The sequence below is a fragment of the Miniopterus natalensis genome, chromosome 8, assembly GCF_054644295.1.
Source record: "Miniopterus natalensis isolate mMinNat1 chromosome 8, mMinNat1.hap1, whole genome shotgun sequence".
Taxonomy (NCBI): domain Eukaryota; kingdom Metazoa; phylum Chordata; class Mammalia; order Chiroptera; family Miniopteridae; genus Miniopterus; species Miniopterus natalensis.
In genome coordinates this window covers 42,477,217-42,492,981 of record NC_142088.1, presented here as the reverse complement: position 1 = coordinate 42,492,981, position 15,765 = coordinate 42,477,217, and the positions used below count along the sequence as shown (strand labels likewise).

At 41.8% G+C, this 15,765-nt stretch overlaps 1 protein-coding gene across 2 annotated transcripts in view; it reads left to right on the top strand.

Annotated features, from left to right (window-relative positions):
• The window catches only part of MYO3B (myosin IIIB), a 323,317-nt gene that overhangs the window by 20,930 nt on the left and 286,622 nt on the right, over positions 1 to 15,765 (top strand). For both annotated transcript variants that reach the window (XM_087819421.1, XM_016224834.2), the window contains exon 6: positions 9,423 to 9,568. In XM_087819421.1, coding sequence (XP_087675547.1) covers positions 9,423 to 9,568 — 146 coding nt within the window. The remainder of the gene's footprint in view (positions 1 to 9,422; positions 9,569 to 15,765) is intronic.

The following is a 15,765-nucleotide window of genomic DNA, read 5'->3' as shown; positions in this document are numbered from 1 at the left end:
AGCAGGTGGGGTGGGCAGACTAATATTCATGGTGCTCTGTTATGTCTCAGGTTTTTTCCACACCTTCTTTAGTTTTAGAAAGTTAAAGGAAATTACTTACTGATGGGAATGTAGGACATTCTCAAGGACACATCCAGGTTTGCATGGTGACATCAGCCTGAGGAGCACAGAATACAGAGACTACTTGCAGACAGAGAGATATGGCCATCGGGAACATTCAGATATTCTGTTTGATTTGCTGTTTCCTTTTTTAAAAAATGTATTGTGGAGGAGAAAAATTTTCCCCCCTCATGAGTTTCTTATTGTGGGCTCATGCTTCAGTTCTGTTACCTACCAGCTGTGTGACTTAGGACAATTCTTTAAACTCTCTGAATCTGTGTCCTCACCTGGGATAATACTACCTGACCTAACAAACTGTAAAATGAACTGAATTGTAGAACCCCTCCTACTCATTCTTTTCCTAACTGTACTCTGGGAGAAGTGGAGCACTAGTTGGCAAAGAAAAGGGGCAGCAAGGAAGGGAGAGTGAGGGGACAGAGGAAGTGAGAGGCAGCAGGAATCCATCTGCTTGAATGGAGGGTGCTCACATGATCATAGTATGGAAGTTACTGTAGCTATGGCTGATGGAACACGAAATCTCTTTGGCAATGGCCCAGCATTCCCTGTATTATAAAAATTCCCAGGATTGGTGCAGCTACTATAGAAAATAGTACGGAGGTTCCCCTGAAAATTAAAAATAGAACTTATGACCCAGCAATTCTACTTCTTGGTATTTATCCAAAGAAATTCAAAACACTAATTCAAAAGGGTATTGCCTTCCAATGTTCATTGCAGCGTTATTTACAACAGCCAAGATATGCAAGAAGCCTAAGTGCCCATTAATAGGATAAATGGATAAAGAAGGTGTGTCATACACACACACACACACACACACACACACACACACACACACACTGGAATATTACTCAGCCATAAAAAAGAATAAAATCTTACCATTTGTGACATGGATGGACCTAGAGGGCATTATGCTCAGTGAAATAAGTCATAGAGGGAAAGACAAATACTATATGATTTCACTTGCATTTTAGTTTCGAATGTCAAATGACACATAAAATCAAAACAACAAAAAAGAATTCCCAGGAGATGCCTCACTGGGGAGGGCAGTGGCAGAACCATAGAGCTTGCTCCCGATTGGGCCACATACCAGCTGTGTGACTCTAAACAAGTCACCTTCCTCCAGGACCTCAGTCTCCTCCTCTGTGAAGCAAGGGGTTGAATTAATGAGTTCTAAGATCCTTGCCAGCATCCACCTCTGGTGTGGAGCTGCTGGAGGAGGGAGGGCAGTGGGATTATCCTGGGTCTCCAAGGAAATGGGTTCCTTCAGAGTTTTTTGACCAGTAAGGACAAACACAAATATTTGGGCACATTGATTTACCTTTCACAGGGGAGTTCTGTGGATACTGGTCCTGAGTTTGAGAACGAGGCTTACCATATAATTAAGTATAAGTGACGTGCTCCCAGGGCTTCAGGGAATTTAAGTGCAAAAATCAGTGTTGTGTGCTGGCCTCACACCCAGTTCCAGTCCCTCTCCAACCTCCACCAGCCACAGTGGGAAGATGGTGTTGTGGAAGCGAACTCCATGTTTTTAATTTGAAGCTTGTTTTATTTCTCTAAAGGCATAAACCTAATGTTACAATCCTGAGAAAAGTTTGTAGAACACCATATTTTAATTAGAGAACTTTCTGGATTTCATAATAGTATAATTTAAATTATTTCTGACAGTTTCTCAGTATACAACACATACATTTAATTCTAGCCTTAAGCTTTATGAAAGAACCAAAAAAAAAAAAAAAAGGAAAACCAAAACCCATCCATTTCAGTTCTCTTAGTCCATATCTCCTTTGCAAAAAAACCTCCAACAAATCTCAGATATATCCTCCCTTGAGGTTAGGTTTCCTCCAAAAGGAGGTATTTCACTGGTTTATTCAGTATCTCAGCTTATAACACTTATAAGATGTTTTTATGTAAAACCGATGACTAATATCTGCCATTGGAATACTGTATTTATCACTGCAATTCTAATTCCAGAGAAGTTCTAGTTTAAAAATCTTTATCATAGATAACATCTATCAATTATGCTGCATGAACTGCATAAACAGAATTAAGAATCCTATTTGCCTTCCTACCTTTCAGCTCATCTTATTTCCCTCCCATTCCTTGGACTGCTTTTTTGGTCTCAAGGTCAGCCAAGGATTAAAAGCTTTAGGTCCATGTGCCTATCCTCTTTTTAAAGCTGAATTTAGCTCTTGATATGCCAGCATTTCGCCTGTGTACTTGAGTGAGATTTTAATCTTGGCCTTTTTTAATTCTTTTGGATCACACGATCAATTCTAATAAGGTGAGGAATTAGAACATATAAGGCAAACCTAATTGCATCTTTAATGACATTTTAAAACATCTGTGAAAAATGAGATAGTCTGAATGACAATATTGTTTTTAAATTTGGTAAATTATTTTTTATAAGAGCAAAACATATTTTTCCTTATGGTAGATGGTGCTATTATAACATTATTTGCTTGAAAGTATTGATTAAAATATTATTGAAAGAGATTTCAGCTCAGCGGTCCTTTGATATATAATTTCATAAATGGTTTTAGTTAAATATCTTGTTAGAGAAACCTAGGTTTTCTGAATGCCAGAGAACACACATTGATTTTTTTTTTTTAACCCCCCTTTACATCCAGTCTAATAAAGATGTTCTTCCCAGATAGCAAAGACCTTGAGGTGAGGAGAGACTCTTCTCTCTGGCTCTTGCGGTCTTTCTGCAAGGGATAGAGGGTGAATCTCACCCTTATATTGTGAGCTTTATCAATAAGCCCTGCCCTTGGTCTAGGCTGAAATGACACTGTAATCACTGGGCATTTCATTGGATCACAGTGGCCTGAGAAAGTGAAAGTACTACCCTTAGCATTATGCTTATGGTAGGAAAGGATATAGCTGGGAAAGGAGTTTCTTTAATTCTTCTTCTATGAGTTTCATGGGAACCTAATTTTAAAATCAAAGCATCATCTTTACCCTACCAACTTGATGAAGAATCCCAACAGCCATAACCCTAGAGGAAGGAAACACACCCTTGAAAGTTAAGGCAAACTTTTCAATACTTATTTATATTTTCAAGACAAAAACCAGTCAAAATTTGCTCTTTTTGTTATAGTAATAATTTGTGCTTTCTGTAGACATTTTAGAAAATACAAAAAGATTCAAAGTAGTAAGTAAAAAGCAGATATTACCCATACATCAATAACACATTGTTATCTACTGCCAACATTTTGGGGCCGTAGGAAAAGCTGGGTAACCAGCATTGCCATAGGCAGTGAGTCAGACAAGGCCCGTGAGAAAGGGGCTGCTCAGTTTGTATGGAAAGAAGAGGTGCGGGAAGATTAAATAATTTGCTAAAGTTACCCAGTGAGGGGGTGGCAGAACCAAGACGAAGATGCCTGGCCCTGGGATTTTCTCACACCAGCCAGAGATGCAAGTCATTTCTCAATAGAAGAGCTGCTGACAGTTGTCCTTTCTCTGCTATTCCCCAGCTGGTGGCCGAGGAAAGGGCCAGCCATCCTCCACAGAACTCATCTGACCATGCCCAAGGTGGATGAGGAGGTGGATGTGTCAAAGCACTTGTATTATCCAGTTGTGGGTACGGTTTCACATCACAAAGTCCTTCGGGGGAGGGGAGGAATGGGCTTCCTCTGTGGGGCACGAAGGAGGGACTGGGATAGATTTTGAAAGTTTGGAACTTTGGAACTCATGACCCTGAAAAGGGCTAAAGAGAACTACCCTGCAATCAAAGGCAGTCAAATGCTAGTCTTGGCTCTAAAGACCAGTAGAGCTGACCTGTTGGTGAAAACTTATTGTCCTCAGTCCCCTCCAGAAAGAAGAGTTTTTGGTAGCCAAGGTGGCAATGACCAACATGTGGGAGGCCCAAGCCCACCTCTGGGTAAAACAGCAATTGACATGAGGCACTGAAGCTGCTTGTGCATAGATTGCTGGTAACCTGAGCATTAGTGTTTTGAGTCTTCCTAAAATAAGCAGCAGTGAGTCTAAGTGTACTTAAAAAAGCCATAAGTTCACGTTTTAAGGTAGGAACCTGGACGTGCTCCATTAACCAGTATCCAAACAACTGCTCTGTTGCTGAAGCTCATCTTCCTTAAGAGAGGCATTATCACAACGACCAGCATCTTTTCATAGACCTTAAGACTGCGTCTACAAAATATTGCTGATAAAATTCCCTTGAGGTTCCAGCCATCGGTTCACACCCAGAATCGTCTACTGTTTGCTCTAGCTAATTTGTGTGGAGAGGTTAGCCTGTCAGTTTGAGATACGCCACCAGAGTCACTTATTTGGACATTGTGAAGTCATAGAATATTAGAGATGGAAGGGAGAGTAAATATCATTCATTCCCACCTTGCCATTTTATAGATCTAGAAGGTGAGGTCCCTATAACCAAAGGGGCCTCAACTCAAAGTTTTCAAGGAACTTGCTCAAAGGCATCCAGTTGATAAATAACCTATTTCAGACCTTCTGATTCCAACAGAAAGATTTGTTAACTAGCTTCTCTCAGGAGGGCCGCAAATTGATGTGGACGGAGAAGAAAGATAAGACATAATCCTTAGCCTGGGCTACTTCTGTTTACTTTAGGGGTTACTTTGATGAGATCATCAAGGTTCTGGCCCTTTTAAAACATAGAAGAAATGATGAGGTTAATGATAGATTAGCACCAAATAGGTAAAATCATTCATTAAAACTCAGAAGCAGTATAAACACTTACTGATATGCCAAAGCCTGCTAACGGTGACTCTGCAGGAGCATGTAGGGATTTACACATCTCTGAAACTCATTGAGACTCAGTGAGACAATGTCTTAATCTTGGAGCCATTAGGCCACCAGTGAATACTGCACTAGGACTCAGTGTCTATTTTGATTCATTGAATGCTATGCTTTTAGTCTTTGCCAGGTACACTAAATATTTTGTCACAGTCTATACACACCTCGTGGAACATTCTAGAAGACACAGCCTCTTCGTATCAACCTCCAACATGCTGGGGAGTTTAAATTCAACTTTGGAGAATCTGTACTTTGTAAACTTGACATTTATTAGGTTTTCTATTCGCAGCACTGGATTAAGATAAATACTCTAATTTGTTCAAGTCCTGATATACAACCCGGTATCTGCTTCTGGTACTTATATCTATGTATTAAAACTACAAATTTTGACTAATTGTGTTGTCAGCCAACAATAGGAAGATTTAAATCTACAGAGTTCTGAAATGTAAGATACGTTTACTGTAATACAAAGCTCTATGTAGTCCCTGGAACCATGTCAGTATTTTATTGTTACCCTTTAGTATATTCTGCTTCTGATCTTAATGGAAGTTTGCTTTTCTTAGTGCATCTACATGTGGGGGAAAAACCTGAGGTCCTGAGAGCACAAGTGATTCTTTTTCTATACTTGGTTAGGGGTAGAGCTCAGACCCAATTTGAACTTATTATACTGCATATCAAACTGACTTCTCCTGACTTTTCTGTTTTTGTAAATGGCACCATCATTCCCCTGGTCACCCAGGATCAAAATATCAGTCGTTCTTGGTGTGTCCCTTCCCCTAACTTCCCATATTAAGTCCTTGCCCAAGTCCTGCAAGTCTTCGCTTGAACTCTCTCACACACCTATTTTATCATCTCCATTCATTCCACTGCAACCAACATCATTTACACTCCTATGACTGAAGCAAAGACTCGAGGTAAAGGAGAGTATACACTTGCCTTGGGCATGGCTGCCCCTTGGGGTAGTAGAGGTGAGGTGGAGGGGTGTGAGAAGAGAGGTGTTTTGAGTCCTGGATCTGTGTCAATGCCATCTGATCCTGCCTCTCTCCATCCTTTTAATATGACTTAGAGAACCTGGGAAACCTGGTCCCAGGACAGTGCACTAACTTACCATTGCCACCCTCTCTCTCATTTTCTTTCTTTCTTTTTAAAAAAAAACATATATTTATTGATTTCAGGGAGAGGAAAGAAGGGGGAGAGAGAGAGATAGAAACATCAGTGATGAGAGAGCCATTGATTGGCTGCCAGCCCAGGCATGTGCCCTGACCAGGAATCGAACCCCGATTGCCTGGATCCTAGGTTGATGCTCAACTGCTGAGCCACGCCCGGCCGGGCTCTCGTTTTCTTAGTGGAGCATCATAACAAGACTCAGACAGCTCTTTGAGAGGTCCCCTTCTCACGGGGACAAGGGAACCAAAGGCCAATCAGCCTTCTGTGTGATTCCTAACTCAGCTTTATTTCACCTGGAGACAAGGAGAATGTTGAGCTAAGGAGAATGAGGTCACTTTTCCCCCTAAGGAGGTCCTTGTAGACTTTGGTGTTGGATTGAAAGGGAATCCAATTCCAGGATGTGTTGACCTTCATGCATCCTCTCAGAGTGCTTCTTTAAACCCCATCGCACATGTTCACTCTTGGTAAGGACCAATCCTGAAAGACAGACTCCCTCTGAGAAGTTGGAGTTTAGGTGATAAAACTCTTACAAAACCTAGTTAGTTCGGTCAAAACATGTGTGCAGAAGCTGATAATTCAACCACTCCTTGAACATAATCTTTGTTATTTACAGCACTTATCATAATTATGATTTGTTTACTTGCCTCTCCTCTGCCTCTCCACTGTCCCTGACAATGACTAGCAGTGGGCTCTGGGTGAGCTATTTAACTGTTATTTATTCCTCAGTTTCTACACCTGCAAAAAAGTGACAATAGCACCTACCTCACAGAAAGATTATGAAGATTATATTAAGTATGCATTTGGCTTTCTCTTCCTAGGGCCTAATACTATGCCTGGCTCTTGGGTACTCAATAATTATTTGTAAATTCTTTTACTAGTGAATTTTTCTATAAACTTCTTTGGAAGACTGAGCTTAAAGAATTTTTTTTGTCACACTACAAAGCTGAGTTTTGGGAAGAGAATTTGGCCAAAGGATACTTTATTATTAATCAGACTTAGTGTCTGTCTGTAAAGAGAAGTTGAAACCAGATAAATGTTTTGAATGTTTTATGACAGCACTTGAGAAACCTTAGGACATCTCCATTCCCACAGTTGGACAGGTTCTTGGAATGTCTTGTGTGTCTCATCTGAAATGGCTAGAGGTTGATTTGAATTTCTTCCCCGAAGTTGTGGCCTTTGGCACTAGATACTCTTGGTTGTCTTGTTTAGCCTCCAGTGGTCTCCCTCTCATATCACAAGCATTTGGAACCCGTATCCTGTATTAGACATGCTAGTATACATTGTCCTAGACATTTATAATTGTCGTGATTTGCCATTTAATTACCATAGGTTCACTTACATTTCAGTTGGCCGTTGCTCTTGTTGGGGAAGGATAGAGTCTTATTTCTCTTTCCCTCACAGGAATGTATAAAAATGGTCAACTATTCTCAGATTGATGTGTCTAAAATGATGTTTGTCCCTGGAGTTTGGAAATGTCATTTCTGAAAGGGAAGGTGTTGAATAGCCTTTTTTGGAGATATTTTAAAAATAGTGTCATTTTTCACCTGATTGGGGTGATGACAGGGAGGCCTTTAGGGGCAATGAAATGGCCTCTGCTTCTGAAATTGGGACTATTTGAACTTTAAATATGTGTTTGAAAATAACGTGTTAAAGCATGACAGGATATTCTATGTCAGGATAGTCTATTTAGAGGATGGGGCTGGGATCAGGCCAGGGATGCAGGTACATGGAGAAACATTCTTCCGTTCAGAAACCTGAAGGGAGGGCAGAGGGCAATTCTGGAAAGAAGGGCACCAGGTCCCAGGCAAGATGTTAGGCACATTTGCTGACTTTGCCAGTCCAGTGAACTGGGTCTGGCAGAGAGCAGGTGTACCAGTTTTCTATCTCTGCCACAACAATGTCACACATTAAGTGGCTTAAAACAACAAGCATTTATTCTCTAGGTCAGAATTCTCTAAGTTAGAAGTCCAGTATGAGTCTTACCCAGCTAAAATGAAGTCTCCATCTGGGAGCCTCGTAGGCATCTTAGACTTACTATGTCCCCAGTGGAGATCTCGCTTTTCAACCCAAACCTGCTTTTCCTACTGTCTTCCTCATCTCATTAAATACCAATTCCATTCTGAAATTGCCCAGGTCAAACATTCTAGACTCTTTATCAGCTCTTCTATCTTATAAAGCCACAGTTAGCAAATCTGATTGGCCCACCTTTAAAATTACATAATTAGAATCTGATTATTTTTCACTGTCTCTAGTTGGGATTCCTGCAGTAGCATTTAAAACTGGTTTTGCTTCTACTCACATCCCATTTTCATGCATCCTCAGCACAGCAGGCAGAGTGCTCCTGCTAACATGTAAGCCAGATATGTCACTCCTCTGCTCCCCAGTTGCCCCATTTCACTCAGAACCAAAACCAAAGGCCTTCGGATGGCCTAAGGGGGTAGGTAGGCCCATTGCACTGCCCCTCTCCCCAGTGCTTATCTACCTTGTAGGCTGTTTGGACCAGTACATCATCAGACACTCCAAGTTTCCTACCTGCCCAGAGCCTTGGGCTATGTTGGTGGTAGAGGCATATTTCCAGTCAAATAGAGGCACCTGTCCCTGCACATCCTCTGGCTCACCCTGCCTTCTCGAAGCCCCACTGTGATAGCCATCGGAGTCTGAGTGGAGAGGCCTGTTCTGTCTGACTCAAAAAATTGATAGAAAGAGGTCTCACTACAAGATTCCCTGCTTCCCAAAGCAATGACAACGCAGGGGCATTTTCTGGTTCTGCTGTTCTTGTACCCAATCAGACCAATAACTGAAGTGGCAGCTGCTGCTAAAATACAAACCAGTAATTGGAATTTGAAGAGGGAGCAGAAGTTCCTAGAAAAAGGGAAGGAGAGGGACCAGTTCCTATTTTATGTTAACTGTATCTATTGTCCGTCTTCCAACATCTTTCTGCTTGGCTACTCCTGGGGATTTCGCTCAGGAGACAAGCGTCTTTGAGAATAAGTGTTCCTCACTGTTGAATTCAGCAGCTGGAATGAGGGGAAGGGTGCAGACAAAGCCTTTCCTTAAAGAATGTCAGAGCAGGTGCCATGAAGCGTTCACCCTCGTGCCTCTTGTACTGTTCTTGGTACCTAGAGGGTTTCAAAGCATGTTTATTGAACTGAACTGACACATTTTAAAAAGTAAATGGACATATCAGATGTTAAACACATCAGATCAGTCACACACAAATAAGGCCTAGAAAACACACATCCTATTATTACTGCAATTCAATATCAGCATAGCCAAGGGAACTGAGAAGGGGCTAAAATCAGCCAAGGGCCTTTTAGGACATCTGAGGTGGCAGTGGGGTTGATGTATTGTGTCCTGCCTTTGTCTGATAGGTTATCGCTTGTGAGCAGCAGTATGACTCTTCCTATGACGCGCGTTGTGACGTCTGGTCCTTGGGGATTACAGCCATTGAACTGGGGGACGGAGACCCTCCCCTCTTTGACATGCATCCTGTGAAAACGCTTTTTAAGATTCCAAGGTAGGACACACGATGGCGCTCTTGGCTCGTAAATTCTTGGTTGAAAGCAGCTGTTAGCCGGGATAATATCTCCTAAACAATTTGTCCCCAAATCTGTGAGAGCCTGATTGTAAAATGTACAGTATTTCTTCTGGAGGGATAAAAAGAAGAAAGGGGGAAGAGAATTCCTGAACGATAACATATCTCAAGGAATAATGGGACTTTGTTGTAGCAGTTGCATATTTTCAGTGTGTACTCCAGTTTTTGAGATGTCCATTGTTGGTGCTTTGCAGGAGAGGACTACGAATGCAATTCAGGATTAACAATCTGTCTAAATACTGTGTTTTGTTTTTAATTATAGATTTTTTTATAGTTTTTTTTTTTGTTTGTTTGTTTGTCTGAATCTTTCTCCAGTATTTGGGAAAATTTGGGGATGAATGAAATTGTGTATCATATTTTTGTATCCATTCAGACCAGCACTAAAGAATATTTTTTAAATGTTACATCAGTAAAATGTACAGTATTTCTTCTGTACAGTATTTCTCCATCCCTTAATTTCTGTCTCAGTGGGAAATTGTGCTGAAAGGGGTCTATCTGGAGTGTGTTTAAACACCAGAGCATTTTCTATTGTGTGTATCCGATAGGGGTTTGTACAAGAGGTTTGGTTGGTTGTCTTTCATCAGAATCGTGCCGATGTTCAGCGGGCCGCAGACGCTGTCCGGGAGCTACTTCCCAGCCGGGCTGCGGGGCGAGAGATCTGCGCCTTTCACATTGCTCTTTCAGAGGAAGGCTGTGGGCTGGCTGAGAGCTGTTGAATCACTTTGACAATACAAGTGTTAACCTTTCCTGATCCGCACAATCACACAGCTATCACAGCCCTTAAAAATTTCTCCTGATTGCAATTTGCATTTCTGATTAGGTCTATTTATATGGAGATGAGGCTCTGTGGTGTTCTTCATCATAATGTTATGTTTTATACCTAATCCAGATGTGAACTACCACCCACCATTATTCCAAAAATGATTCCCACTCAAGACAGGGTTGGTCTTTGCCTTTTCCAAAGTACAACAGGTCATGGTGATTAGAAGAGCAGACAAAGCTCCTGGCTTTTAAAATTAATAGTCTCCTGGGGGAAGAAAAGTCTGCTGAAGCTTTAGATGTGAAATGCAGGACCAGAAAACAGTATTGTACACAGTAGTAAGTCAGAAAATAGAAACGGTGCCTGGGATGATTTGTGTGTGTGCTTTGATTTTTCACAAATGGTTCACCATTTATTTAATGTAACCACATAGTTTCCCAAATATCAGAACTACTGTGTGGCTTCTGGTTAGCAAGATATATGTACTTTAAAAAAAATATGCTGTTTATTGAGAGACAGGAAGGGAGAGGGAGAGAGAGATAGAAACATCAATGAGAGAGAAACATGGATTGGCTGCCTCCTTGCACGCCGCCTACTGGGGGTTGAGGATTGAGCCCACAACCCGAGCATGTGCCCTGACTAGGAATGGAACCAGGGACCTCTTGGTGCATGGGACAGCACTCGACCAACTGAGGCACCCTGGCCGGCTGGGCAAGATATATATACTTTTGATAAGAGGTCATCTACTTGGGTATACTTTTTCTTTTCTTTTTTAGTATGTGTTTGTGTACAGACCAATTGCTCAAATATTTCATGGGGTGATACTTGTGAGGCAGTTTAGAAGGGATGTGTGTGTGTTTAAATAAACCCTTCGTCTCCAGTGACTCCTCGTAGCTTGCTTCTGTGCCCAGCCAAGCCTCTGGTCTCTAATAATCTCTTTACTCTCACTCCTATCACTTCTTCTATCTTGGGAGAAACCTTTGGATCTGAAACACAAGTATCCAAGCCCCTCCACTGCCTGCCTCAGGACAGGGTGAACCCCGCAAACAGGACAATTGCTGGGAAAGGATCTTAGGGCAACAAAGATCCTTATCCCGACATAGGCTGAAACTTTCTCTCCTGCTGTAACCTCATGGCCTTTTACCGTCTCTTGGTTCCGGTGCAAGTGATGAATCAGAGTGAACAGGGACTGTCAGCAGTAACTGGTCAGCAGATCCTCAGTGCGATTACGTGCTCAACACTTGCATTGTCACAGCCTTAGCAGCCAACTTGACATTCCTGGGCAGGAAGGATGGAGGGTTTTTTTGTTGTTTGTTTGTTTTTTTAAATGGAGCATATTTGCACTTACTGCCCAGCTTTTATACTCACCAAGTTATTTATAAAAATTACCCTATTCTCTTCTTCAGGGTTGTGGATAGACAGCACAAGTGTGTGTGTGTGTGTGTGTGTGTGTGTGTGTGAGTGTATGTGTACTAAATTTTAAGTGCTAAAAATGCATCCTTCCCTCAGAAAAGCTCTTTGATGGAAAGTGGAGGAATTAAACATTTACATATTTTAAATAGGCACTAAAATGATTTACCCGTGTGTTTCATGAGGACCAGAGTCCCTCTCTTCTCTCTCTTTCTCTCATTTTCTCTCAGCATTTTCTTTTCAAATGGAGAAAAGCAACTGACATTCACAAAAATCCTTTGAATCCGTTTGCCTTAGAATGTTTTCCTCCTGTTCGGTGAGAGTGTTTTCAGGGCCTGTAACTCTTCCATTAAACAGGGAAGCTGGCCTCTGAGTGCTCTGGGACACTATGTGTGGCTTCCTCCTCTGGCTTCCTCACCCGCCTCTTCTCTATGACCCTTCCCTTCCTGGATATAGATTGAATAAATTACCAAGTAAGGGAAGGAAAGGAAACCTTCACTGAGCCAGGTAAGAAGAGACTTTCATGAGTTACAAAGGACTTATGAATTAATGAAGTGCTGTCTACATGTGAGGTGAGAGCCTCAGATGTCTAAAAGCAGGTAATTACACAGGCTCCCTGGGCACTGTCTGAAAATATGAAGCGAGACCTGCCTGGATGTGTTCGATCCATCTGCACACAAATCTCCCTGCTCTTCCCTTCTCTGCCTCCACCACTTCTCCTTTCTTTTGACCTTCACATTAGATGACACATGGAGTGATTGTGACCTGTCTTTGAAATGCTGTGTGACTCGCAATCTTTCCTACGTTGCAAACACACAGATTATCTTCTGATTGGCAGAGCATCAACTCTTTACTGAACCTGTCAGCATGTGTCATCTTGTCTAATGCCTTTGCTCCAAAAAAGTCACCTCTTTCTGACAGTCGCTGTTCTGTCTGCTGGTAATTTTCTCCAGGACTTAGAAGAGAGGGAAAGCATGAAAGTTTCTCTGGTATCCGTGGGTTTGACAACATCCTTTCCTGAGGACTCCTTTACAGTTCCAAGTCATAGAAGGATCTTGCAGATGACCTGGATATATTTTTCATTTAAAAAGGAGATCTGTTTCATAGATGTAATTCCAAGAACCCATAGAGTTGGGAGAAATATACAGTTATGTTGGTCTCTCAGCAACCAGGTATCTTTTCTTAGCTTGGAGTCTTTGTCTAATGACCTACTTGACCTCTACAGGTGGGGATCCCCAAGGCAGTGGGGATCAGTGTGGGTACGTTTATTAGACAAGGACTGAGAGCTGTGTTCCCTGCTCATTCATTTGAGGCCAGATAGTGGCCAACTTCGTCTAGTGCCTTACTGCCCATTAAGTACTTCCACTTCATCCCTGTGGGAAAATGCAGAATGCTTTCAAGCTTCCCGGCAGAAATATCTTTGGCTGGAGGTGGATGGGACAGAGTGGCCTGAACATTCCAGTCCCTGAAGCCTGTGATTTTCCTTCCTAAAGAGAAGTTTCCCTGAAGTATGTGATTTGAGAAAAGGAGAACTGAAATCATTGGTAATGATTACCAGTTCACATTTGGGCTTGTTTTCTCACCAAATTTAGGTTGTTCCAAACTGTACCCAACTGTATTAGTTTTCTAGGGCTGCCACACAATGTACCGCAAACCTGGTGGCTTAAAACAATGGAAATGTATTTTCTCCCAGTTCTAGATGCTGAAAGTCCAAAATCAAGATGCTGGCAGAGCCACACTCCCTCTGAAGGCTCTAGAGGAGAATCCTTCCTCCCCTTCCAGGTTCTGGGGGCTTCTAGTGCTCCTTGGTTTGTTGCAGCAAAACTCCAATCCCTGCCTAAATTTTCATGAGACTTTCTTCCATGTCTCTCTGTGTCTTCTTCTTTTCTGTCTTGTCCAAACAAGGGCGCTTGTCATTGGATTTAGGGCCCATCCTAATCCAGGATGATCTTATCTCGAGATCCTTGTCTTAATTATATCTGCAAAAGACCCTATTCAAAATGAGGTCACATTCTCAGGGCATATCTTTTGGGAGCCAAAATTCAAATCACTATGCCAACTAACTTTAATGTTGACCAGATTCTCTGAGAAACTAATTTAGGTACAAAATGTAGGACAATTACCCAAATGATGATGTAAAAATAATAATAGCTTAAGTTCATTGAGTGCTTACTACATGGTAGGCACAGTTCTACGTGTTTCAAAATATAAATGCATTCAGTGCCCACAGTGACCTTGTGAGGTCGGTTCTATCACCACCTTTTTTTCTAGAGGAAATAACTGGAAGCCCAGGGAGGAATCCCCTGGTCATCCACCTATAGAGGAAAAATGATATGAATCTGAGAAGTTTGATTCCACATGTTTTGCAACTAGATTGAAAAATTTAAACCCTACTTTAAATTATATTTATTTATCAATGAATTCTGAATTGAGCACCAAGGGAACTGGAGTATATAGAAATGAATAGGGCATCCTAGCCTCTAAGAAACATACAATCTGGCATCCTTCTCCCTGCCTCCAATTTTAAACTGACACTGTAAACCTGAGAGTTAGAGTTTTTTAGCATCAATAACTGTGTGAGTCAAGGAACCGAGGAGTAGAAATCAAGAGTATTATCATAGGTGAGCATGGGCCCTCCTTTGCTCATTGACTTATGACCCTTAAACCAGAAACCCCTCCCTTTCTAGACTCTCCTTAAGCAACTGCTTTTCAGTTCCTAATTTAAAACACTGAAGACAAGTGTTTGAACTAAAAAATTACAGAGCATGTGTTATGTAAAAGCAGAGGGGCATTTCAAGTTATCATTACTGGTACCCAGAAGTTTTTGTCCCATCCTGCTCTCCTTGCAAAACCTGCACCTGCCAGGTCAGGGCTCTTTCTGGTAAGGCTGGCATCTCTTCTCGCCTCATCTTCCGTTTACTTTATCAGTGGGAAAAGCTCACTTTGGTTCCATCAGAAATGGAAATATTTCTGGCTCCTGAATGGAATGCTTTTTCTCATGGAAACTATATCAAATGGTTATTTAGGAGAAAGCTCTATAACAAACACCTGAAGTTCTCACTTTGGGGATGTTATTAGATCCTTGTGGCCAATCAGAGTTTTATGGTTGAGTCTGAGGACTTAGCCTGTCTCTAGAACTTTATGCTCATGGGGGAAAAATGCTTTCCAAGCTCTAAACCACCCATTTGCCAAGGTGCTTTGAAAGGTCATCTACTGGGAATGTGGCATGCCTGTGCCCTCTCGCCCAGGACATCACTCTGAGTCAGGCTTAGGTGGAGCGCTTGAGTTACAAGATGAAGACATGGGGTTTTTCTCTCAAGGAGAACATATGGTCTCTTCCCCCATTCCATAGCAAAGATGTACTGGGCAGAAGGTGGATAGCAAAAAAGAGGGGACAAGGGGAGAAATATAAAAGAAAGCTCTTGGGCTACCCGGATGAAGTGGGTGGCGGGGCTCAGAAAGGGTGAATCATCCTTGAAACATTGCGAGTCCGTATGAAAGGTTTCTTCAGGGACTCTGTGCCTGTAATTGACTCTTGTTCTGAAACAGAATCCGTGGGCTGAATTTTCATCTCATTTTTTTTCTGAATGTCTGTCATTTTTTTAAAGGTAAAGATTCCTTTCATTCTGACTTTTCTAATTCACAGACCAAATTGCTCCTACATGGGAAGACTGCTCCTCAGCTGGGAGAAGATACAGAGGCAGCAGGCATCCCTGAGTCACCAGTAATTGTCTTACTATTACAGAATTGTCACAGGACACTTTCCCTTAGGGCTGGGAAATATACGGAAAAGAAATTAAAACTAAACTATTGTTGTTAAAGTGTAATAAGTGAGGGGGGTGGTGTTTAATGGCACGGTAAGGCTACATTTGCCCCGGAGAATTCTGGTTTCTCTCCACCAACCCACGTCACTTAGCTGTTGGCCTTTTGAGCAATGAACCCTCGCAAT